This window comes from Parambassis ranga, chromosome 1 (genome assembly GCF_900634625.1).
Source record: "Parambassis ranga chromosome 1, fParRan2.1, whole genome shotgun sequence".
NCBI lineage: Eukaryota > Metazoa > Chordata > Actinopteri > Ambassidae > Parambassis > Parambassis ranga.
The window spans coordinates 25,919,733-25,946,807 of NC_041022.1; the positions used below are offsets into that span (position 1 = coordinate 25,919,733).

The 27,075-nt window shown below is 43.6% G+C and overlaps 1 protein-coding gene and 1 long non-coding RNA gene across 4 annotated transcripts in view; one reads left to right on the top strand and one right to left on the bottom strand.

Moving 5' to 3' along the window:
- The window catches only part of LOC114443010 (glycine receptor subunit beta-like), an 84,784-nt gene that overhangs the window by 16,934 nt on the left and 40,775 nt on the right, over nt 1-27,075 (top strand). For 2 of the 3 annotated variants that reach the window (XM_028416917.1, XM_028416932.1), the window contains 6 exons: nt 4,300-4,429; nt 6,454-6,560; nt 9,238-9,305; nt 16,774-17,000; nt 22,424-22,506; nt 26,116-26,253. In XM_028416917.1, the coding sequence (XP_028272718.1) occupies nt 4,305-4,429; nt 6,454-6,560; nt 9,238-9,305; nt 16,774-17,000; nt 22,424-22,506; nt 26,116-26,253 (748 nt within the window). In that variant the 5' untranslated portion in view covers nt 4,300-4,304. Of the gene's footprint in view, nt 1-4,299; nt 4,430-6,453; nt 6,561-9,237; nt 9,306-16,773; nt 17,001-22,423; nt 22,507-26,115; nt 26,254-27,075 lie in introns of those variants that run through there. The other variant, XM_028416926.1, reaches the window with a different exon arrangement.
- Nucleotides 300-1,335, bottom strand: LOC114443041 (uncharacterized). Its single transcript, XR_003671400.1, has 3 exons — nt 1,261-1,335; nt 731-1,131; nt 300-463 (listed from the first exon to the last, which is right to left on the bottom strand). It is a non-coding gene; the product is annotated as an uncharacterized LOC114443041 (long non-coding RNA).

Genomic DNA, 27,075 nt, shown 5'->3' on the forward strand with positions numbered 1-27,075 from the left:
TCTTAGAGCTGCAAAAAAAAAAAACAGAATAAGAGGAAGTGCAATAATCCTAAAAAAAATCATTCAAACTTAGTAATGAAATCACAGTTAATGTACCAATTTAAATTATAACTCAGTCCAAAAATGAAAACGTTGCATGTAAAGTTCACAATAGAAAAAATGCAGATCAGTACCAGTACTATCGAGAGCAAAGTTTTTGCTGTTTTCTTTGTTGCAATGCTCTCCATTAGGAGCCTTAAGAATTCCCTCCTTGGACCTCCTAAATCAACCCCTTCCTCATTTTTTCCCGTCATCTGAGAATTTTATAGACATCATCAGGTTGGGCTCATAGGACAACCTCTTGAATCCACGAATGGCTCCCTCCCAGACAGCAGATCTATTTATGTTAAATCTGCACCGCTGATTTACATTAATTTTGCTGGCCAGTTCCAGCAGTATCTTCTTAACTGGAACATTTTCCACACTATGAAAAACATTAAAAAAATAATGATCAGAAATGCAGTGATGTGACATTATTTTTAACAACCTGTATTTTGTGAAATTGCTGCTTATAATCAAGCAATTAATTTAAAACACATTTGTCCTATAGTAAAGTATTAAAACTAGACATGTTTAAGCCTTTAAGTGTTCAATTACCCATATCATAACATCATGTAAGGACATAACAGTCTATATTAATAATCAGATCATTCTTATTTCTCAAATGCATAATCTATGTACACCTACTCACTTGTGACTCTCCATACTGGCAACTATTGCCTGCTGTAATCCTTCATCCTCAGAACTATCTTCAGAAATGGTAGCAACGAGTGTTAAATAAGAAGAGTAGCTATCCTCATCAACACTGTGTGTTCCATTATGTCTCGCAAGGCAGACTTCATCTGGACCACTTATGCCTTTTGTACTGCTTGTGCCAGGACCACTGGTGCCAGGAATACCATCACTTCCTGCAAGGGCCCCTCCATCAGGAAGACTTGTGCCAGGATTCCAGTTGCCTCTTTCCTCATTGTTAGAGCTGGTGCCAGGGCTCTCTCCATCATCACTGTTGATGCAAATACTAGCCCTTGTATTCATTTTTGATGTTGAATGGGTGCTATTGGATGAAAGTTGGTTATCGTCTTCACTGTCATCCTGAAACGGAAAACGAAGGCCATATATATATATATATATATATATATATATATATATATATATATATATATATATATATATATATACAGTATATATAAATGGTAATAACAAATAAAAAGGCACACTTACCAAAAGCATCCTTGATGGTTTTACATAAAGAGCTTTAGTTTTATAAACCTTATGGATCAGAATTCCATTCAGCTCCTGACCCTTTTGCAAGGGCCCCTCCATCAGGAAGACTTGTGCCAGGATTTCAGTTGCCTCTTTCCTCATTGTTAGAGCTGGTGCCAGGGCTCTCTCCATCATCACTGTTGATGCAAATACTAGCCCTTGTATTCATTTTTGATGTTGAATGGGTGCTATTGGATGAAAGTTGGTTATCGTCTTCACTGTCATCCTGAAACGGAAAACGAAGGCCATATATATATATATATATATATATATATATATATATATACATATATATATATATATATATATATGTATGACATGACAGAATGTCAGACAAATGTATCCTACACTGACATTTATGTGTGCTTCACCTGTAACGATGGCACCGACGGAAACAAAAATGACGGCGCTCTCCTCCGGCTCACCTGCAGCTCTAAAGATCGGCTGTCAGAGGAGCGCTCGGTTGTTCCTCTCTTTAGCCTGCGTTTTGCTTAAGTATCTATAAAACGTTTAGCACAGTGGATGTGGTGCTGCACGGCTGCAACTTGCATGTGTTTTAACAACGGCAAGAAAAACAACAAAAAAACTAAACGTCTATGTCTTCTCAGTTGCTGATAGCATCAGAACATGTAACCCTGGTTAGAATAAAAATACACAGAGTAAATATCTATCTCACCTTCTTCTCCTTTTGCCCGATGTCGATGTGCCGAAGCTCTGCTGAGCTTGATAACGCGGCACGGAGGTCCGGACTGGGCCAGCAGATGGCTGTGGCAAGCCGCTGCGGCCGCGAGATGGGAATAGCGTTGTAAGTCGACTGACCACCGTGTCGGAACCTGAGGCATCATGTCACTGTTGCCCGGTTGCTGTTGCGTTAGACAATGTTCGAATTGTTCTTGGCTTTTGCTGGTGGGATTTGGGTTGGAAGCATTATCTGTAAGACACAAAGAAACAGATTGCTAAATTAGCTGTACAATGATTGGATTGTGTATTGGTTAATGATTGTTTAAGTGCTAATGTGTGAGGGTGTGTGAGCTCTTACCTTTTGTTGTGACCAGGGGTGACAGTCAAAGAGTTCCTCTTGGAACAGGCAGCTATTTATAGTTCTGGGCCAGTCCATTCAGCAAATAGGTGCAGGGGGGAGTGTATTGTTTGATTGAGGGACAATTACAGTTATGAGTTTTAAACTAGCTTTTAAACTAAAAAGGAATTCCATTTATTTATTGTATTTGGTGTAAGGTGTATGGTTGAGTAAATGTAAAATGGAAAGAGAATAAGATCACCCATCTGGGGATGGGAGAGGACTCCAGGTGTGGCAGCAACTATTTAAGGTTCCCAGCATGTGGGTAAATTTATTGATGTTTGTACTGTGCATGCTGAAATAAATATCTATATAGACTGCACTTCCACCTATGTCTCAAGTCTCCTACTTGGAAAGTAGTAGTAGTAGTCATCCTAATAGACCAACTTATCACTATGTTGGGGTGGCAAAAATCCCAGAGTGAGAAAGTCATTGTTACAAAAGTTCACCTTAAGTGGTGGACCTGCACTACCAAATTGTCAGTTTTACTACTGGTCACCTCATATTCAAAAATTATCTTATTGGCTTCACTTGCCCAAGTTGTTGTGGTGTAGGCTAGAATCTCAATCATGCCTCTCTTCATCTTTAGTGGCTCTAGTCACTGACCCCCTACCTATTAACGGATCCCGTTTCACAAAAAATCCACTGGTCCACGCTTAAGATCTGGACACAGTTTAGAAAGCAATACAATTTTGGTTCAGCCTCTACTCTAATGCCCATTGCTAAAAATCACCTGTTCCCATCTTATACAGACGCTGCCTATACACTCTGGTTTGAACGGGAATCAAAACGTTTGGAGACCTTTATAAAAATGGCCTGTTCTGTAATTTTTCAGATTTATCAACTGATTTTAACCTCCCTAACACACACCTATTTCCGTTACTTCCAGGTCAGGCACTGTGCTACATCCCTGTTTCCAGGTTACCCCACTTTGCTTCCTAAACAGTTGTGGGAGGAATTTCTGACTACTAAACCTCACAAAAAATCGACAATTTCTTTAATATAGAGACAGCTTATCCAGCTAGAGGATTGCTCAATGGTTAAGGTCAGGAAAGCTTGGGAGGAGGAATTAGGGATTAATTTCTCAGAGCAGCAATGGGACAAAGCTGTATCTATTATGCATTGTACAAACACCCTGTGCAAAACTGCAACTCATACAGTTCAAGGTTTTAAGCCATATGTTCCTCACTTGCTCTAAACTATATACATTTTGGGGTCCCTCTTAATCATGGACAATGTTTCATAGACCTGGTAGCATTTCAGCACATCAGCCGAGGCTACCCACTTGAGGTTTTTCCTCAAACACCATACATTAGGCAACTCATAACCAATTCCAACACTAAGACAACTGCAGCTATGGCCAGTCCATGATTGTCTTTATTATTGACTTATCAAATTCCAATTAGGCTTATTAGTGGCTTATCAAATTCCACTAATGGAATTTGATAAGCCACTAATAAGCCAGATTTTTTTATCTCCAGTTCATTAGTGGGGTCATCTGGTTAGGATGTCCCATTAGTGCCTCCCTGGTGAGGTGTTGTGCTGTTCAAGTTGTTCAGGTGTAAAAAAAATGTAGACATATATTTGTTTCATACACAAAAACAACACAACATTATTATTAATTTTAAATTGCTGCAAGTAGCCATCATTTACAAATCATATTTTTCTGTTGGTGATGATTGACTAACTGAACAGCTGTTGCTTTCATCCACCAATTGAAGACAGTCCATCAACAGGACTACAACCAAATGAAAACACATTTTAGACAAACAATGGCAACTGTCTTCACTGAACATCTCAATGAGGTCTGTCCCCCAACACATCGCAGTTCTGATGGTATCTTAAATGTAGTCAATTCTTGCAGAAAAAAATGCTGTACATTTAAATTGTTCTAAGGCAGACATATAACTTTGTTTTAGGTACAATGGCTACTGGATTGAGACCAGCAATTTTGCTGCTGTTGGTGATTTGTTGTTGGCAACTTTCTTCAACCAAAGAAGGAAAATCCACAAAAAAGGGAAAGAAAGGAAAGCAAGTCGTCTGTCCTGCGTGAGTAAAATAAAACATTTTTATGAAATATAGAATTTCTAGATATTACTTATCATGTATTACATATACACATGACACTTTCATTCTACAAGATGCATGGGGGTGTAATTATTATCAACACATGCACATACATTAATACAATTAATGCACATATGCAAGTACATTGCATCTGCTAATTGTTTTCTTGTGTTGCTTGTTTGTATTCTTTTGTGGCATTACATAATGAGAAGGACAACATCCATGTAATGAAGCAACAACACTTACAATCAAAGATTGCAACAGATGTGTAGCAACTAGTTCATCACCTGTGTGAGTGCTGTTTAGTGTAATAGCTGATTTATAAACTTAGGCTTGTTAAGAAGATCCAGTAATCAGATCAGGGACAGACTGTAATCTGTATGAGTTTATATAAGCACACATAACAACCTTCTAATAGTACATATACAGTAGAAGTACAATGAAATTTAACTAAAAACAAGTTACCTGTTTATGGTTACATCTGAGTCCAAGAAAAGCAGAAAAAATATGATTCAAAGAAAGCAACTATCACACAAAAAATAAAAAAGAAATTTGTAAATAACCAACAGACTGGTTCATACCTCTCACAAACTCAAACGGTTGCAGCCTTTACCAAGTCCAGCAAAAAGTTGGTCAGCTCCAGAGGGTTTTAAGACATACATTACAAAGTGAGCAATTTCCCCCAGGGGTTAAAGGATTCTTATTCTGATTTTGAAACAGTTAAACATAAACTCAAGACTGGAAATATTGAAACAGACACAATACTGAATAAAGTCCAAGTAAAGTTGGTGCCATAAATTGACATGCAACAAACCAAATAAAAAAACTGCTGAATAATTTTTGCAAGATGTTGGACTTCACACTATGAACAGCAGCAACACAGCTTTCAGGTTCCTTAGAAGAAACCGGTAAGCAATGCAACATAGCAACAATCTGTGGCCTATGAACCAATACAATATTTAAAAACAGGTACATGATTGGCACTACAAAACACTGAGGGTTCAAAAAGGGCATAGAAAAATATTGTTTGTGATTGTAGAGGATGCTAATTGAAGTTGCAGTCTTTCCTGCCTTATTGTAGTCTACCAGGAAAACAGAAAATAGAATAGTATGACCTAAAACGTCAGATTTCCAGATGCAAGGAAATGGTACTTGGGTTTGGGTGTTCCCTGAGCCTTAGGACTAATTCAGTTTGTACACAAAATCAACTTTCCATCAACATCAAACAGGCAAATTTTACACTCAAAAAAAAAAATTGGTCCGGAGCAGTGTTAATAGGTAATTACAACCACAAATTACAATAGTAATAACTAATTATTTATTAACTAATAAACAGCAATGTAGAGAAGATTGAAGCAAGGCGTGTGGACTTGTAGGGTTTTCTTGAAGACGTTTTGCTGCTCATCCAAGCAGCTTCATCAGTTCGAACTGGTGGCAGACCTCAGTGCTATTGTTTGTAAGTTTTACCCAGACCCAATCACAGAGGTCTGCCACCACATATAAACCATGTTTCCCCACCAAACCAAATTAGAACTGATGAAGCTGATGGATGAGCAGCGAAACGTCTTTAAGAAAACTCTACAAATCCAGATGCCTTGCTTCAATCTTCTCTACGTAGTATGACCTGGATGACTGAGAATCTTCATCAACAAATGAACAGCAATACATGACATATTACAGCATGTCATTATTCAACAAAATAGAGCCAGGTTTCTGCACAATTTCTGCTTGCATAAGAATAGAGAGGGTAGGTAGCAGGTAAATATCTGCTAGTCAAATTCTTGTCCATGAAGCAACAATACTCATGCTAACATTTTTGGTGGGACAGTAAGACAGCTCATGTGCCAGGCAGATAGCCACAAGTGGACAGGATTGTCAGCACACTCACCATTTGGGAGCAAAAGAAACATTGCATGCATTTTGTGTATGTCCTGTATTTGTATGTTTACTTTTTCATTTATGGTCTATTTGCATTATTTAATTCCTTTATTGTCCTTTTTTAACAGACAGTTGTCTCCTGAAGATATGGCCCATGTTCCAGCTAACTCTACCTCCAACATTTTAAATCGCCTGATGGTCAGTTATGACCCAAGAATAAGGCCTAACTTTCAAGGTAATGCTCCAATGTACTGCAATTCAGGACCAACCTGTATTGACCAAGAGTCAAAATATATTTTGATTGATGGGGTTTTCATGTCTGGTCCACTAGCTTTTGGGAATTGTGTCATATTGATGCACTGCCAGAAAGTGACTGGTACAACAGTATATAAGAAGGCCCTTTATGAAGCCGAACAGCTTACTAATAGACATTATTTACAGAAAATATAAATATAAAATATATGTACAAAACAAGTGTGCAATTTGAAAGTTAAACCTTGTGCAAAATCTGTCAGTTCTAACAATCAGTCAGTATTATCTATGGCATAGAGATGAGGTATTATACAGTCTTATTGTTTGAGGAAGGAAAGATTTTCTGTAATGATCTGTATGACAACGAAGCTGTCTCTACTCCACAAATCTGCCCACCAGTCCCCTGTACTCCTCCTCCTGTCCACCACTTATATTTATTTAGGACTACACTTGAACCACCATCTAGCAACCCTGACTTCCGGCATGCTCGGGAGCTGCCAGGGGATGGCTAACAGCAACTATGTAGCCCCCCTCCAGTTCAAATCATGACCAAAATCATTCTTATCACACACAGGCGTTTATTAGCATGTCTTGGGACACCCATTGACATGCCAACATGCCAAACACGTCATGAGAACTAAAATAATATGTACAAATAAGCACAAATTATTCTAAAATTCTTACAGAGAATAAAACAATCTTCTTATATAATCAAAGTAAACAACAGTACTTCAGTGCTTAATAACTTACAAAATAAATGACAAACGTATTATGAATAATCATCTAGCTTGCGAACCTCATTGGCCTCATAACTCAAGGGGAGGTTAACCAATCTTCTAAAATAGTCTTGACAAAACAGCGAAGAATTCCTTAGCATTTCTTTATCTTCATCATCTTCAAAAAATCAGTCTTAACGCAGTCAGTTCTTTCACATGACATTGTTTTGTGCATCAGTAAAAACAATCCCTCTATCAACATAACAATGAACATTAGTTCTGCTTTAGAAATTAAATAGATCATCTTGTATTCTCAGTGCAATAAAAAAAATACCTTTAAAATAAAAATATAAATTCTTATTTGATTTATTAATTAAATTAAATAAAGTCACTCTGACTACACCTACAAACTACGCTAGGCCAATCCACACAGTTTAAAATATGAAACAAAGTTTTAGGAGTTATGCAAGGTGAAAAGTTAATCTCAAGGTGTCCAAGATTAACAGCATGAAATGAGTATAATAGGGCCACAGTTGTTTGCCCTGTACATGAATGTGCATATCACTTTTTTCTTGATAATGCTGTAAAAAAATCAGTCGTAGATTGTCCAGAGGATCACTCATTAATTAGGAGTGAGTGAGTGAGTGAGTGACATTGTTTGGTGACAGAACTTGAAGACGTGCATCTTTGAAATGTGTCCTTGGATGGACACAGTAGTGTATATATTGGGCATTGAACTGTAAATCAGTACATTTGTAGTGACAAAGTAAAGCAAATTCACAATTACACTATTTAGACCTTGATATTTTGAGGGCTGCTGATATGTGTAATCAAATCACTATTTGTCCCAAGTTTAGTAGTTTATTTTTACTTGTGAGATATGAAAAATTAAGTTTACTTGAACTGAAACATTATTTATTTTCAGAAATCAGCTGTAGTGAATTCAAAATAAATACAAAATAAAATGTGTAAATTCCACATCTGCACCCTGGTAATAAGTAGTATGCCCCCTTGGTTATATACTGACACTGGCATGAGCTATTATTGAGGAAACATGCTTTTAATACAATTTAGTGCTTCATGTTGGAGGCTAAGTAGCCAAAAAATATCTATACACTGCTTTGAAACCTTTTTTCAACCGTCTCCTTTGAGCCTTGAGTTGTGTCCTTTTCCAGTAACACTGTTGCTTATGTTTTTGTTGACATATTCTGTTGTTGTTTTCTCTTATTTTGCCCATTTCTAGCACTAACCCACTGGTCACTGGTAGCACATGTGCTACCAGTGACTGCTACTCCATGCTGTGTGTTAACCTAACCTGACATGGATGTACCTCTATCCCAGTCACATGATCAGTCCAGTGCAACTATGCTGTTTATCATTGACTTTTTGTGCTGTCTGTAGAATTATGGATAGCTTTATCAAAGTTATATTGACCATGTCCCATGTTTTGATCATGTTTATTGTTCTATTACCCAGCTCCAGTTTTATTAATTGGATGGAATGAATGAAATTTTAGGCTATTGATGTTGGTGTCATAATCCTGTGTTCTGTTGATCTTGTTTTTTGTAAATCTTTTAGTTTTCCTGGTATTTTTGTATATTTGTTTTTTTTCCATTCTTGGGTTTCCCCATGTATTCCCATGTGTTTTACTTCCTCCTGTGTTTCCTGCTTTTTGTGATTACCTGCTCCACACTGATTGTGTTCACCTGTGTCTTGTTACCCTTCTCTATTTAAGGCTTTTTAACAAGAAATTTTATTGAACCCATACAGATCAACCTCTTTTGTCATCCTTCTTGTCTTTTAACTTCTGATTGCTCATTTATGTCATTACACTTAACTGTAGATGTATCCCAGTTCACTACATGTCAAAGCACTGAACCTTGTCTTTTGCTCACCTAGCTGCAAATGATTGTCTTGCTAACATTGGTTGTTTCTATGTTACAGGTATTCCAGTTGAGTCCAGGGTGAACATCTTCATTAATAGTTTTGGGTCCATCCAGGAGACAACAATGGTAAATTATCCATTCGGTTTTGTCGTTCTGTTTTAGTTACTGTGGTTTGAGTGTTTGGAGAAAAAAAAACCCTTTTGGGAAAAAAAAGGACTGACCATCAAGTCCATCTCTCAAATCTCTCTGCCAGTAACTTGCCCACCCATCTGCTCATGATTTCTTCATCTCTCCACCTCTGGAAGGGCCCCTTCAATCGTCCTGTTGATTTTCAACCCAGTACATCCTTCTAACTTTCCAATATTTCAGTAATCCTTTTGGAAGGCACTCCAGAAGTGCTTCAAGGATACAATCCATATCCGAGGCAGGGTGCTGTTTAGCCATTCCTTGTGAAAAGCACTTGTTTAGGCATATAGATTTCCTTGAGTTACTTATACGGTGGCTCTGCCACTGGAGTTACCACAAAGTCCTGGGTTTTGCATTCAACAAACATCCTAAAAACACTTGTGTAACTGTGGTTAAATACTCTGCACATAGTGTGCTGGCCATTTTCTGCTTAGATTCCTACAGTTATTCTCAGTATGCAGATTAAACTCAGTTGCTCTGTGGGTAACTGAGTTGTTGGATTATTTGATGCTAGTGTGACCATTGTTATGGTCCACTCCACTGGCCTCTGTTGTATGATCTTACAAAAGTTTCACATGTGAGATATCCCTCAAACCTCTCGTTGTGTTAATGTATTTAAGTTCAGGTTTCCAATATGCTTGCAGCAGGCTCTCAATGACTGAGCGGTAGAAGGTCAGCAGCAGGAAGTGTAGCCGCTGCTGAACCTTCTTGATGATTGAGGTGATATTCTCTGACCAGGACATGTCCGCTGAGATGAGGACGCCAAGAAACCTGATGGTGTGGACCTTCTCCACACACTCTCCGACCACTGTGGTGGTCATCAGCACACAGCCCTGTGGGGAGCTGACGCTCAGTGTGTGAGTGGAGGAGAGGTGGGGGCCAAGTCTCACAGTCTGGGGTCTGTCTGTGAGAAAGTCCTTTATCCAGGCACATGTGGGGGGTATGCTGTGTTCAGTTTATGCATAGCCTGTCTGGAATTATTTTGTTAAAGGCAGAACTGTAATCCACAAAGAGCATCCAGACGTAGCTCTACTGCTGCTCCAGGTTGTGCAGCGCAGAGTGGAGAGCTACACAACGGCGTCCTCAGTGGATCTGTTTGCCCTGTATGCAAACTGATGGGAGTTGAAGTCTGGGGGGAGATGGTCCTTGATGTGCTGAAGAACTAATTATAATAATAATGCAGTGAGGGCCACCAATCGGTAATCATTCATGCTGGTGATGGGAGACGTCTTTGGCACCGGGATTATTGTGGAAGATTTAAGGCAGGGTGGGATGACTGCTTGGGCCAGTAAGAGGTTGAAGATCCTGGTAAAGGTGGGGGCGAGCTGGTGGGCGCACGCTTTGAGCACCTTGCCAGGTACTCCGTCTGGGCCGGAAGCCTTCTTGGGGTTCACTGCCAGGAGCACACGTCTGACATCGTGCTCCTGTATAGTGAGTGGAGTGGTGCAGGAGCCAGATGGGGTGGGGGCTGGGGCATGGCTGGAGCAGATGAGTGCTACTGAGATGATTCAAAGCGGGCAAAGAAGCAGTTTAACTCCTCTGCCAGTGACACACTCTGATCCCCTATGGACACTTTACTACCCCTGAAGTTAGTGATATCATGTATGCCCTGCCACACCTCCCGAGAGTTGTTGCTGGACAGGTGGTCCGCCTTGGCTCTTTTTATACCTTGTTTCAGGTCAGCTTGAGCAGCTCAGTACAGTGCTCTATCCCCTGACCTGAAGGCAGCATTGTGGGCTCTGAGGAGTGTGCGGACCTGGCTGGTCATCCATGGTTTCTGGTTAGGAAAAGCCTGGATGGTTTTGTCCATTCCCAATGCAGAACTGTATATAATCCAATACCATTCCTGTGTCTCCAGCTCATGATGTTCAAATAAGTCCCAGCCTGTCTGTTGGAAACAGTCTTGTAGTTTGCGTAGTGCATCATCAGGCTAGATTGTGACAGTTTTTGTGGTGGGCCTGGAGCTACGCCTGAGGGGGGTGAAGGCTGGGGAAAGCAGGAGGGAGAGATGGTCAGACTGTCCGAGGTGGGGAAGGGGTATGGCTCTGTATGCGTGCTTGATGTTGGTATACACATTATCCAAAATGTTCTCCCCTCTTGTAGCACACTCGACATGCTGGTAGAACTTCGGGAGTCTTTAAGTTGGCCTTATTAAGTCCCCCACTGTTGTTCGTAAATGGCATTCAGCAGGAGAGAGAGCGCTATGTTTACATTGGCGTCGGGTGATATGTATACAGCCATTATGAACACTCTCACAGCTCTCTCGGCAGAAAAAAAAGGCCGGCATCTTACAGTCATGTACTCTACATCCGGGCAACAGTGGTGCTCTATAATTGTCCCGTTATTATATTGTATATGTTATAAACACCAGTCACGAACATATCGGTTTCCAGTGATTAGTACTTCAAGGTCGTCCATTTTATGCACCAGGGATCTGGCGTTGGAGAGAAACAGGCTCTGTAGAGGTGGCTTGTACGGTTGTTTCCTTAGCCTTAGCATAGTGCCGGACCGGCAGCCCCGCTTCTGCTTCCTCTCCCTCCTCCATCTGCGCTGCCTCCCAGAACCGATGGAGGGCCTGGCGGTCTCGCTATGTTGTCTGGAATGTTGTGCGTGCAGTGAAAGTCACTTGAAACAGATATCTGGTGTTGGTTCCTGATATCCAAAAGCATCTGGCGGGTGTACTGGATGTTCGCAGTGCCGGTCGTGCACAAAAACAAGGAAAATGACAACGAAAGAAAACAAAAGGAGCACTGAAATGGAGAGCAGTAAGCCGCTGCATCCTTGCCTGTGCAAGAGGACTCTTATCTTAAAAGTGATTAAGAACATTCACAGAGCGACTTTCATCTTGGTGAGGAGGCGGGTTTGACCCCATTGCTAACTGTGACACATTGTTTTAGGAGATGTGATGTGGGTTGAAAAAGTATAAAATGGACAGTGACATGAAGTCTTATAGTCTCAGATGATGATGTGATCATAAACACAAATGGCTTGTGAATCACTTTTATCTTTACCGCTCTGTTTCTTCAGGCTTCATGGATAAATACAGCTGGGTATCATCAGCATAACAATGAAGGTTTATGCCGTGCCTCTGAATGATATTTTTTAGGGGGAGCATGTACAGGATCGGTCAGAGCACTAAACCTTCTGGAACACCATGATTAACCCTTGTACACGAGGAGGAGACATCATTAACATGAACGAAGTGGAATCTGTCAGTTAAATATAATTTAAACCAGCCTAGTGCTGTCCCTGTAATCCCAATCTCATGTTCTAATCTGTGTAGTAAAATGCTGTGATCTACAGTGTCAAAGGCAGCAATGAGATCCAGTAGAACAAGTACAGAGACAAGTCCACGATCAGACTCACATCAATAACCTGCTGTCACGATCTGGTGTTTGTTTATGGTTTTGATTACTTGTTTTGGGTTTTTAGTTTAATCTGTGCTTAGTTATAGTTATTTTTCCTGTAGTTCTGGGTCTTTGTTTAGTTGTCTAGTCTTGTCTTGTGTTTCCTGTTTTACTTTGGTAGCCCTGTCCTCCCTGTGTATTGTCTTGAGTTTTGCTTCCTGTGTTTTCCCTCCTTGTTGATTACCAGCCCTGCCCTCATGTGTGTCACCTGTGTCTCGTTGTCTTCCCTGGTCCCTGTGTATTTAGTCTTTGTCTTCCCTGCACTCTCTGCCAGTTTGTCTTGTCGTCACCCAAGGGGATTGTGTTTTAGTCTTGTCTTCGTCTCTGCCTTGCCATGCTACAGCCACGTGACCAGGTTATGCCATGCCATGCCATGCCTTTTGTTTGCCATGTTTTGATTAACTTTGTTTTTGCCCTGTAGTGGCTTTTCCACGTCAAGTGTGATTTTTAGTTTGTTACTTTTTGCCTTTTGCCCTCCTGGCGTTAAATAAAGGACTGCTTTTAATTTTGAAACTGCTCTGCTCTCTGCAACTGTGTCCTCTCCTCACACAAACCCTGACAGTACAAACTGGCCATTATGGACACAGCGGACACAGAAGCGGTTAAATCGGCAGCCTTTAGCCGCGGCCCAGAGTTCGCCCCGTACGAGCTGGTGATCCTCTGGAGCCAGGCCAACCAGCTGAGGAAGAAGCTCCAAGCTGAGCTCGACCTGGTGGATAACCTGTCCTCACCTCCCGCGGACAGGAGGGAGGTGAGGGGGTTGGTGGATCACAGGATCTCGCTTCTGCAACAGCTGGGGGAGTTGTGGAACCTTAAGGAGCAACTCAGAGCCCAGATGGACTTAGCTCTGAGCGCTAACCCGTGGCTCCACCTCCATTATGCCAGGGCGTTCGAGGACATGGAGGAGTTCCCAGCGCCCGTGGCCCCCATGCTGCCCTCCTGGTTTCCCCGCCCAGTCCTGGAACCGGCTGTGTCAGCCCCAACTCCTGAGGATGGGCTCCAGATGACGCCATCCCTTCCGGTGCCGCCAGAGGGCGGGCTCCAGATGTCGTCATCCCTTCCGGTGCCGCCAGAGGGCGGGCTCCAGATGACGCCATCCCTTCCGGGGCCGCCCAGGGGCGGGCTCCAGATGACGCCATCCCTTCCGGGGCCGCCCAGGGGCGGGCTCCAGATGACGCCATCCCTTCCGGGGCCGCCCAGGGGCGGGCTCCAGATGACGCCATCCCTTCCGGGGCCGCCAGAGGGCGGGCTCCAGACGACGTCGCTCCCCCCGCCTCGGCCAGAGGGCGGGCTCCAGACGGCGTCGCTCCCCCCGCCTCGGCCAGAGGGCGGGCTCCAGACGATGTCATCGCTCCCCCCGCCTCGGCCAGAGGGCGGGCTCCAGACGGCGTCGCTCCCCCCGCCTCGGCCAGAGGGCGGGCTCCAGACGACGTCATCGCTCCTGCCGCCTCGGCCAGAGGGCGGGCTCCAGACGGCGTCGCTCCTCCCGTCTCGGCCAGAGGGCGGGCTCCAGACGGCGTCGCTCCTCCCGTCTCGGCCAGAGGGCGGGCTCCAGACGGCGTCGCCTGCCACAGAGACCTCCAGTGCCCCCCGCAGAGGACTTCCTGCCATGACAGGGGTGGCAGAGATGCTGGGGGTGCATCCAGCCTTGACCCTGGAGGGTCACCAGATCTGGGTCCACGCCCTGACCCAGAAGGACTCTCAGCCCCAGCGACTGGTCCAGTCGCTGGGGAACCCCCAACTCTGGCTTCCAGCCCTGATCCTGAGGGGCCCCCAGCCTTTGGTTCCTGTCGGGACCCTGGAGGGTCCCCGGCTCTGGTTTCCTGTCAGGACCCTGGAGGGTCTTCTGCTTCGTCCTCGTCTCTGGCTTCCTGTTGGGACCCTGGGGTCCCCCGCTTCGTCTTCGTCTCTGGCTTCCTGTCGGGACCCTGGAGGGTCTTCTGCCTCGTCTTCGTCTCTGGCTTCCTGTCTGGACCCTGGAGGGTCTTCTGCTTCGTCTTCGGCTCTGGCTTCCTGCCCGGACCCTGGAGGGCCCGCGGCCTCGTCTTCGCTGGTGTTCTGCCCGGACCCTGGAGGGTCCGCGGCTTCGTCCTCGCTGGTGTTCCGCCCGGACCCCGGAGGGTCCGCGTCTCCATCGCTGGTGGGCTTCCGCCCGGACCCCGGAGGGTCCGCGTCTCCATCGCTGGTGGGCTTCCGCCCGGACCCCGGAGGGTCCGCGTCTCCATCGCTGGTGGGCTTCCGCCCAGACCCCGGAGGGTCCGCGTCTCCATCGCTGGTGGGCTTCCGCCCGGACCCCGGAGGGTCCTCAGCCATGTCCATGCTGTGCTTCCGCCCGGACCCCGGAGGGTCCTCAGCCATGTCCATGCTGTGCTTCCGCCCGGACCCCGGAGGGTCCTCAGCCATGTCCATGCTGTGCTTCCGCCCGGACCCCAGAGGGTCCTCAGCTCTGTCCATGCTGGGCTTCCGCCCGGACCCCGGAGGGTCCTCACCCCTGTCCATGCTGGGCTTTCGCCCGGACCCTGGAGGGTCCCTGTCCTCTCCATTTCTGACTCTGCCCCTCAAGCACCCCAGACTTTTGTTTCGCGGGGCCTCTGTCTCCGTTGCCCCTGTTAGCCCATGGCCAGGACCTTCTTGAACTCTAGTCCTTTTGTCTTTGTTTCTAAGACTTTGAAATCTGGCTCCCTGTATTTTAGTTTGAACCCTTGTTTTGTGTTTTTAGGAACGTCTGGGAGCCGTTCCTTGAAGGGGGGATTCTGTCACGATCTGGTGTTTGTTTATGGTTTTGATTACTTGTTTTGGGTTTTTAGTTTAATCTGTGCTTAGTTATAGTTATTTTTCCTGTAGTTCTGGGTCTTTGTTTAGTTGTCTAGTCTTGTCTTGTGTTTCCTGTTTTACTTTGGTAGCCCTGTCCTCCCTGTGTATTGTCTTGAGTTTTGCTTCCTGTGTTTTCCCTCCTTGTTGATTACCAGCCCTGCCCTCATGTGTGTCACCTGTGTCTCGTTGTCTTCCCTGGTCCCTGTGTATTTAGTCTTTGTCTTCCCTGCACTCTCTGCCAGTTTGTCTTGTCGTCACCCAAGGGGATTGTGTTTTAGTCTTGTCTTCATCTCTGCCTTGCCATGCTACAGCCACGTGACCAGGTTATGCCATGCCATGCCATGCCTTTTGTTTGCCATGTTTTGATTAACTTTGTTTTTGCCCTGTAGTGGCTTTTCCACGTCAAGTGTGATTTTTAGTTTGTTACTTTTTGCCTTTTGCCCTCCTGGCGTTAAATAAAGGACTGCTTTTAATTTTGAAACTGCTCTGCTCTCTGCAACTGTGTCCTCTCCTCACACAAACCCTGACACCTGCTATGTTTGTCCTCTGTAATATTTGTTTGCTGCATGTTTGTTCCTCTTCTCTGTCTCTTTCATCCTCTCAGTCATATATACTTCTTCTTCTCCTCTACCTTCCTCCTCTTCCTATGTTCCGGTGTTTCAATATTTGCTTGCTCGGGGTTCAGGATCTGGGTATCTGTAAAGCGCTTTGATACGATTCTGATTGTAAAAAAAAAAGAAGAAGAAAAGATTACAATCCTTTACACACAGAAGTTTACAAAAAAACTTTTCACATTGTTGTCAAGGTGTAGGTGGCTGGACTCTACCTTCAAGTTGGGTTAGATGCTCAGTCATTCTAGAGAAGCTGACAGTATAAATGCTGCTCCTCCACACTTAGAGGAGCCAGCTGAGGAGGTTTGAGCATCTGGTTTGGATGCCACTTAGGTTGTGACGTGTTCATGTGCACGTCCAACTTGCCCCTCGAACTAGACCCAGGATTTGCACTCTGTGCTGGCCCACCTCAGTATCTTTCTAGATTAGCTGGAGGTGGTAGCTGGGAAGAGGGATGTCTGGGTTGCACTGCTTAGGAAGAAGGGAAAGCATATTTCGCTGAATTCATAATGTCTTCCCTATATGACAACAACAATTTGATAGTAAAAGGTGTTAATACAATGACTGTCTCTACAGGATTACAGAGTGAATATATTTCTCCGCCAGAGATGGAATGACCCACGTCTACGACTTCCCACCGACTTTAAGAGTGAAGCACTCACAGTGGACCCCAAAATGTTTCAGTGTTTGTGGAAACCGGATCTTTTCTTTGCCAATGAAAAAAATGCAAACTTTCATGATGTCACACAGGACAACATTCTGCTCTTCATCTTCAGGAATGGAGATGTCTTGATAAGCATGAGGTATTTATCTATATTTTTTCCTAGAATCTTGTAGGTCTGTGACCTAGTATTTTCACCTCATTCTGTAATTTACTTATTGTGTCATTCGTAATATTATTGGACAGCTGTCTGCTGTGTGTTCTGCTTTTATCTCTAAAGCTATAGAAAACATTGCCCTTTTAATAACAAATACCTGAAAAGGAATTTCATTTCCAAGGTCTGAGTACCACACCAAATTTCCAGAAACAAATACAATTTGTTTATTGGGTTGTTGGGATTTGGGATTTTTTTGGGGGATTTTTTTTTGGGGAAATTACTGGTTCCCTACCTCCACCAATCACCTAGAAGCTAACAGCGATGCTGGTAGATTCCCTACTGGTGTCCTGGATGGTGGACTGGCAGACTACAGTATGCACGCCTACAGAGCTGTAAGTCAGACAGCAACACAGGGCCCCACAGGGGACCGTCCTCTTAGGCCTGTCATGATAACAAATTTTGCTGGGCAAATAATTGCCAAGTGAAAGTATTGCAATAAGCGATAATATTGTTGTTTTGAGACCATTTTCAACTAATATAATGATAACATAATAATGCAAGTACAGCTTTCAAAGATCAATAAACTTAATTTTTTTAAAGAACATTTAACACTGGAAAAGTCCCCCAAAGATTAATAATAATAATAATAATAATAATAATAATAATAATATTATGAGTAGTGGTAGGCTATTACCAAAGCTTATTTTAGCATAGTCAATGGAGTTAAGTCAAACCAACTAGCACGTCACGAGTAACAGAGAGAATGTGAGTCTGTGTGCGTTTGTGTGCGCACACATTTTCATGTGTGTGAGCGCATCGGCCCGCAGACAGACAGCTGCAGTGAATTTTAAAAACGCCACCATGTAGACAGAAATCACATAAAAGAAATAGATAATAGAGATGGCACAAGAAGACTGGGCAAGAGACCTTGAATGGGTGGTGCTGCCGCAAGTGCAGCCAGTAAGAAGGCAGAGAACTTCGCTTGTACAACACAGACTCTCTCTGATATCAGGTTGTATATATCCCGGATATATTACAATCAAGGACCATATCTGTAGCCCCTACATTGAACTGCTAGCGGTTGGCCACAGACCATATTATTTGCCCCGTGAGTTCTCACACACCATCGCCGTCGCAGTCTACATTCCACCACTCCGCAACCCGACGGCGGCCTGTGACGTCATCCACTCGGCAATTGCCAGACTTCAGACAGAACACCCGACTGCTCTCATCATCATCTCGGGTGATTTTAACCACGTCTCAATCGACAAAACACTCCCTAACTTCACCCAGTATGTGACCTGTAAGACCAGAGAGGAGAGGACCCTGGACTTGCTGTATGTAAAAATGAAGGATGCATACAGCTGTACCCCCCTCCCCCCTCTGGGAAGATCGGATCACAGCTTGATTCACCTCACCCCATGTTACAAGCCCTTGGTTAAGAGGCTGCCTGTGACCACAAGGACAGTGAGGAGATGGTCAGAAGACAGCTATCTGGCACTGCAGGGCTGCTTTGAGACAACAGACTGGGAGGTGCTCTGTGAGCCACATGGTGAGGACATTGATGGGCTTACAGGGTGCATCACTAACTACATCAATTTCTGTGTTGCCTGCAACACCACAACAAGGACTGTTAAATGTTACCCAAACAACAAGCCCTGGAAACCTGCTGAAACCTGCACCGCACCCTCCCCTCCCCCCTCTTGATGCCTCCATCACCTACAATGGCCCCCCCACCCCCACCTCATCTAACGGCCCCCTTCTGTCTGTGCACTCCCCTCCTCCGCACTTTCAGTCTCCACTCTTCAGACCTCTCCAGGTTAGAAGACAGCTGAGCAAACTCCCCACCAGCAAGGCTGCTGGACCTGATGGTGTTAGCCCTCTGGTCCTCAAAGACTGTGCTGACCAGCTCTGTGGAGTGCTTCACCGGGTCTTCATCATGAGCCTGAGTCTCCAGAGGGTCCCTGTGCTGTGGAAGCCGTCCTGCATAGTGCTGGTGCCGAAGACGGCGCGGCCATGTGGTTCGACCAGTCCGACACCGGCACTGACATCACACATCATGAAGACCCTGGAAAGACTCATTCTGTAACAGCTCCGGCCTACTGTTAGGCCTCACCTGGACCCTCTCCAGTTCGCCTGCCAGCCCCAGCTTGGAGTTGAGGATGCCATCATCTACCTGCTGAACTGTGTCTACACCCACCTGGACAAGCCAGCAAGCACTGTGAGGGTCATGTTTTTTGACTTCTCCAGTGCAGAGATATTTTCTGAGGAGGCTCCGGTCCTTTAACATCTGTCGGACTATGCTGAGGATTTTTTATGAGTCTGTGGTTACCAGTGCCATTTTGTTTGCTGTTGTGTGCTGGGGCAGCAGACTGAAAGCAGCGGACACAAACAGACTGAACAAACTGATCAGAAGATCCGGTGATGTTGTAGGGGTGGAGCTGGATTCCCTGACAGCAGTGTCAGACAGAAGGATGCTGTCTATGCTGCAGGGGATCCTGGAGAACAGCTTACATACAAACTGGACTGGACTAAAAATACTGAAGCCCTCTACAAGAAGGGCCAGAGCTGCCTCTATATTCTGAGGAGGCTCCGGTCTTTTAACATCTGTCGGACTATGCTGAGGATTTTCTATGAGTCTGTGGTTGCCAGTGCCATTTTGTTTGCTGTTGTGTGCTGGGGCAGCAGACTGAAAGCAGCGGACACAAACAGACTCAACAAACTGATCAGAAGGGCCGGGGAGGTGGTGGGGGTGGAGCTGGACTCCCTGACAGCAGTGTCAGACAGAAGGATGCTGTCTAAACTGCAGGGGATCCCGGAGAACTGCTTCCATCCTCTACACCACGTGCTGCTGAAGTGCAGGAGTACGTTCAGTGCCAGACTGATCCCTCCTAAATGCACCACTGAGCGCCACAGGAGGTCCTTCCTTCCTGTGGCCATCAAACTGTACAACACCTCCCTCTGAGATCAGAACACACTGTCCTGTAATCTTATCCATATTGGATTTATTCAGACAAGATTTTACTGCACATGGTACAAGTTGTATTATATATGACTTTAGTCTTCACTTGCCAGGATTTGACTTGAATGTCACTACTTTACCTTATTTGTATTTCTGTCTTTTTGAGTATACATGGAGCACCTGGAACGAAAACAATTTCCCCCCGGGGATCAATAAAGTATTTCTGATTCTGATTCTGATTCTGATCCTCTCCACCACGTGCTGCTGAGGTGCAGGAGTACTTTCAGTGCCAGACTGATCCCTCCGGAATGCACCACTGAGCGCCACAGGAGGTCATTCCTTCCTGTGGCCATCAAACTGTACAACTCCACCCTCTGAGATCAGACAATCTAACACACTGTCTTGTAATTATATCCATATTGGATTTATTGTAGACAAGATTTTATTGCACACAGTATTAGTTGTATTATATATGACAGTCTTCACTTGCCTATATTTTACTTGAACGTTTATTAATGTTTAGAATTTTTATTTTATTCTTACTACTTTACCTTTCTAACCTGTTTTTTGAGTATACATGGAGCACCTGGAATTAAATCAATTTCCCCCTGGGATCAATAAAGTATTTCTGATTCTGATTCTGATACGTAAGCATGTTTAGTCTCATGGTGAATTGTGTTGAAGTGCTTGTGACAGTCACACAAGCACTTCAACACAATTCACCACTGTGATTATTATTTTTTAATGAGTTAAAAAATAAGAACTGCCAGTTGATTGGACACATTTTAGGACAGAAGCCGCGGGGCCAAAATAAATCTAATGGCCATACTTTGCACGCCTTATACACTACGATGCACCAGAGTGACACCTTTTGTCATCCAGTCTCTTTGGCATGGAGAGGGAGAGGGAGAGAAAGAGAGGAAAACAAATGAGCATGCAAATATATCTATCACGGCTGGAAAACTTACCGAGCCCATTTTAAGTTATTGTGCAATTAATTGAGTTATTGCTTATCGCAAGAGGGCTCACGTCCTCTCTCCCTTCCTCTTCACTCTCTACACCACAGACTTCAACTACTGCACTGAGGGAGTGCAGTAGTTGAATAGTAGTTGATACAGTGCCGTGGTGGATAACTTTGTCACTTGGAGAGCAACCACCTACTGCTCAATGTGACAAAGACAAAAGAACTGGTGGTGGATCTGAGGACAAAGACTCCAGTGAGCCCTACCAACATCAAAGTGGAGTACAAATACCAGGGAGTGTACTTGGACCACAAACTAGACTGGTGCAAGAACATGGACACTGTCTACAGGAAGGGCCAGAGTCACCTCTATTTTCTGAGGCAGCTAAGGTCCTTCAACATCTGCAGGACGATGCTGAGGATGTTCTATAAGTCTGTGGTGGCCAGTGCCATCATGTGTGCTGTTGTCTGCTGGGGCAGCAGTCTGAGGGTGAGGGACATTAACAGACTCAATAGAATTATCCAAAAGGCAAAGACCATGTTGTGGAAGAGGAACTGGACTCTCTGACAGAAGGGTCTGAGACAACGACGTTTAAAATAAAGACTATAATGGACTTTCCCTCTCGCCCTCTCCACAACGTGCTGACGAGCTACAGGAGGTCTTTCACTGCGCTGTCTCTCCTGCTGAACGCCATTAACAAACAACAGCGGGTCCACCACCCGGACCTGGACATAGCTCCAGGCCCACCACAAAAACTGTCACAACCTGGCCTAATGACGCACTCGCCAAACTACAAGACTGTTTCTAACACACAGACTGGGACTTATTTGAACATCAGGAGCTGGAGACACTCACAGGAACGGCATTGGACTATATTCAGTTCTGCATGAATGCGGAGTGTGACTGTGAACAAAACCATCCAGGCTTTTCTTAACCAGAAACTCTGGATGACCAGCCAGGTCCGCACACTCCTCAGAGCCCAAGATGCTGCCTTCAGGTCAGGGGATAGGGCACTGTACCAAGCTGCTCGAGCTGACCTGAAAAGAGGCATAAAAAGAGCCAAGGCGGACCACAGGATGAGTCCCACCTGTCCAGCAACAACTCTCGGGAGGTGTGGCAATATATTTATAATTGACAATGTATAACATGGGCAATATCTTCATACTTGAATACTGTATATTGGCCATATTTATATCTGTGCACCCACCGCTACAAATATATTGTATTTTTTTTAATTTCTCTTTTTTATATCTCTTTATGCACTGGAATTGGGTGACGGCTTTAATCTCATTGTACATTTGTATAGTGAAAATAAATGGTTGCATTGTTCCTGAAAAATAGAAATAAAGACAAGACAGGACAAGAAGAAAAACTGTATTAACCAGGGGATTAACCAGGGGATGCATAGAAATTTCAGGTTGCCTTAACCTATGATACGGCTGTTTGGTCCTCCTGTTGAACCTCTTGTGCTTTTGTGTCTATAGGCTGTCTGTGACACTGTCTTGCCCCTTGGATCTCACACTTTTCCCAATGGACACACAACTGTGTAAGATGCAGCTGGAGAGTTGTGAGTATAATACTTATATTTTGTACAATTTACAAATGAACCAATAAATGATAAGGAAAAATTATTTTTTTATTTTTACAATACTTGTTAGAAAACTGGACTTTTCCTGGTGGTAAGAGGAAAATCATGCCATTGGAGCGGTGTTTAGGGTTTGTTTGTTTGTTTTTCATAATGAGATCATGGTTCCTCTAGCCTTCCTTGAACATTTGTGAGTTTTCACCAGGTGATATATAGGGCAGCAGTGGCTCAGTGGTGAGCAGGGTTGTCCAATAACCGGAAGGTCGGCGGTTCGACCCCAGCTCCTCCCTAGTCATTGTTGTGTGTCCTTGGGCAAGGCACTTTACCCGCATTGCCTCCAGTGCACTCACTGGTGTATGAATGCGTATGAATGAATCGGCGGTGTCTCCGTCAGTCTCCCCCTGGGGAGCTGTGGCTACCACTGGTAGCTTACCACTGCCACTGTGTGAATGTGGTGTGAAAGAATAATGCATCTCAATGTAAGCGCTTTGAGTGCCTGCCCAACAGAGCAGAAAAGCGCAATATAAGACCAATGCATTATTATTATATAGTATGTCATAATGGAGGTGATGGATTATCTGACATTGCTCTGACCAATACTGTCAAAGTGGTGGTGATAACCGTCAGGGAAGAAGCTCCTCTCTGTGTTGGCAGTGGAAGTGTCTACCTAAAAGCAGCAGGGAAAACACTGTATTGCTAGGGTGACTGGGCTCCTTGATGATTTTCAAGGATGGTCTCAATGGTCCATGTGTAAATGTTCCCGAGCACTCTGACCCAAGTCTTAACTTTCTTGAGAAAACTATAGTGGCCCTAAAGTTCAAAACATAATGGCATTTCACAAAACACAACATTTTATAAAACATGACATTTCACAAAACAAAACATATCAGAACAGGAAGAGTTGAGGAGTTTCCTCTGTGTTCTCCTCTCTGTCACCTCCACCACAGACTCCTGCTCAACTCACAGGACGAGCCAGCCTTTCTAATGAGCTTGTCGAGTGTGTTGCTACTGCTACTGATACTGGAGACCACCGAGTTAAAAACTATCTGCAGCATTGTCTGGCAGACATTAAAGAACCTGAGTATCCTTAGGAGATACAGGTGACTCTGTCCCTTCTTGTATACTGCATCTGTGTTTGTGGACCAGTCCAGCTTATGGTGTGGACACCCAAATATTTGTAGCTGTCCATAATGTCCATGTTGGTACATTTGATGCTGACTAGGTTTGGGAGTGTCCGGTGCTTTCTGAAGTCTACCATCAGTTCTTTTGTCTTTGTAACATTTACAGTGGCTTGCAAAAGTATTCATACCCCTTGAACTTTTCCACATTTTCTCACATTATGACCACAAACATAAATATATTTTATTGGAATGTTATGTGAAAGACCAACACAAAGTGGCACACAATTATGAAGCCGAAAGAAAATTAAACATGAGTTCATTTTTTTTTTACAATTAAAAAACTGAAAACTGTAGTGTGCAAAAGTATTCGTTGTGGAACCCCCTTTTGCTGCAATTATAGCTGCAAGTCTTTTGGGGTATGTCTCTACCAGCTTTGCACATCTACAGACTGAAATCTTTGCCCATTCTTCGTTGCAAAACAATTCAAACTGAGTCAAATTAGATGGAGAACGTTTGTGAATAGCAGTTTTCAGATCTTGCCACAGATTCTCGATTGTATTTAGGTCTGGACTTTGACTGGGTCATTCCAACACATTAATATGTTTCATTTTAAACCATTCCACTGTAGCTTTGGCTTTATGTTTAGGGTTGTTGGAAGGTGAATCTCCACCCCAGTATCAAGTGTTTTGCAGACTCCAACAGGTTTTCCTCCAAGATTGCCCTGTATTTGGCTCCATCCATCTTCCCATCAACTCTGACCTGCTTCCCTGTCCCTGCTGAAGAGAAGCAGCCCCAGAGCATGATGCTGCCACCACCATGTTTGACAGTGGGTATGGTGTGTTCAGAGTGATGTGCAGTGTTAGGTTTCTGCCACATATAGCGTTTTGCATTTAGGCCAAAAAGTTCAATTTTGGTCTCATCTGACCAGAGCACCTTCTTCCACATGATTGCTAGGTCACTCACATGGCTTCTTATGGTTTACTTTAACAATGGCTTTCTTAATGCCACTCTTCAATTAAGTCCAGATTTGTGCAGTGCATGACTGATAGTTGTCCCATGGACAGATTCCCCCACCTTAGCTGTAGATCTCTGCAGTTCATCCACAGTCACTATGGGCATCTTGGCTGCGTCTCTGATCAGTGCTCTCCTTGTTTGGCCTGTTAGTTTAGGTGGATGACCATGTCTCAGTAGGTTTGCAGTTGTGCCATATGCCTTCCATTCGCCGATGATGGACTGAACAGTGGTCTGTGAGATGTCCAAAGCTTGGGAAATCTTTGTATAGCCTAACCCTGCTTTAAATATCACCACAACTTTATTCCTGACCTGTCTGGTGTGTTCCTTGCACTTCATGATGCTGTTTGCGCCCCAATATTCTCTCAACAAACCACAGAGGCCGTCACAGAACAGCTATATTTGGACTGAGATTAAATTACACACAGGTTGACTGTATCTAGTCATTAGGTCAACATTCGATCAGTCAGAAATCATCAACAGAGAAAAGGGGGCTGAATACTTTTGCACACTGCACCTTTCAGTTTTTTATTTGTAAAAAAAAAATTAACTTATGTTTAACTTTCTTTCTACGTCACAACTGTATGCCACTTTGTGTTGGTCTTTCACATAACATCCCAATAAAATATATTTATTTTTGTGGGAATAATGTGAGAAAATGTGGAAAAGTTCAAGGGGTATGAATACTTTTGCAAGCCACTGTAGCTGCAGGTGGTTTTGTCTGCACCACTCCACAAAGCTGTCCGCCACACTCATGTAGTTTGCCCTCCGACCTCTGCCTTCCTAATGAGCTTGTTGAGTCTGTTAGTGTCGGCCGTCTTCATCCTGCTGCCCCAGCACACTACAGTGTATAAGACGTGTCCTGAAACTAGCTAGAGAGAGTACTGGGCTATGTTATAACAACTCCCCTGTGTTCATTTATCTGGCTCTGCCAGCCGACTTACTCAAAAAGCATTTTTCATTCATCAGAGAGAAGGCAAAGGAGATAAGATGCAGTTTCCGCTATCCAGTGAGATTTGTCATCACAGTTGGAGACTGTACTGAAACATTCAATGTTCTCTTTCTTAATACATAAAAAGTTGTACATGAGAAAAACTTTTTTGCTTTTGGTTTGTACTTTGTGGTTTTGGATATTGTGTTTCTTGTTAAAGCTCACTTTTTGTTGTCGACTGTGGTTGGGTCCTATTCTAACATATGCAGAACAGGTTTTACTTCTTTGGGACAGGAATGAAGGTGGCACCTTAGAACAACTTTATAGACTGACTTATTAAAAATACAGCTCTGTGTGGATTGACACTGTTCATAATTGTGGGTTCTTAAGCGGTGCTTAAGCTTTAAAAAAACACTGCATAGGCCTTGAAATGGAAAGTGGATTATATTTTAAATAATACCGGTTTATATTAATGGACAAAATGAATACTATTAATACATTAATACACTATTTATTTGTATGTTTTAGTTGGCTACACTACCAGTGATCTTGTGTTCATGTGGCAGTCTGACCCTGTTCAAATGGATGAGATTGCTCTCCCACAGTTTGACATCAAACAAGAGGACATAAAATATGGAAACTGCACAAAGTACTACCAAGGAACAGGTAAGTAAACACAACTATCCTTACATTTGTCATACAGAGATACTGTATTAATATTTTTTCCTTCCATTATCAACTATGTTATTTTAATTTCACATTTCCTATACATACATAAATACATACATACTGTGTGTTGCCCTGTGATGGACTGGTGACCTGTCCAGGTTACCACGGATAGGCTCTAGTCCCCTGTGACCTTGCCCTGCAGAACCAAGCAAGTCTGTTGCAGCCATACATACAAAATCAACAGGCATTTTTTAACTCATTGTGTAATTTAGTTAATTTAGTTTACATGATGTTCTGAGTAGACCACTGTCAGCTCATGCTGTCTGTTGTCACGGTGCATCACATGGTGTCATAGGGCTTCGATGTTGGCTAGGGCAAGGCAGACGGCATTGAAGGTGAACAACACTGGTTCAGCACAATTCACCACAAGACTAAACATGCTTATGAATACAACCTGATATCAAAGAGTTTCTGCTATATCACTTTACTAAAGACAAAGTTTCAGCCTTTGCAGGATTTTTATCTAAAAAAAAAGTTTGGAAAACCCCTGCATTAAAGAGTATTGTAGGCAAAGTGAAAAAAGGGTTTTGAAGAGAGAAAACACTAAAATAACACATCCTAGATCTCAATGAATGAAATATTCCAGTTAAACAGCTTCATTCATTACATAGTGGAATACGTTGAGAATAAAATAACGTAAAAAAATATTAATATAAATCAAAACTATTCTCCCATGGAGGTCTGGATTTGGAACCATATAAAATCACATTACAGGCTGATCCAACTTGAGTGGAAATTCCTCAAGACAAGTCATAATGA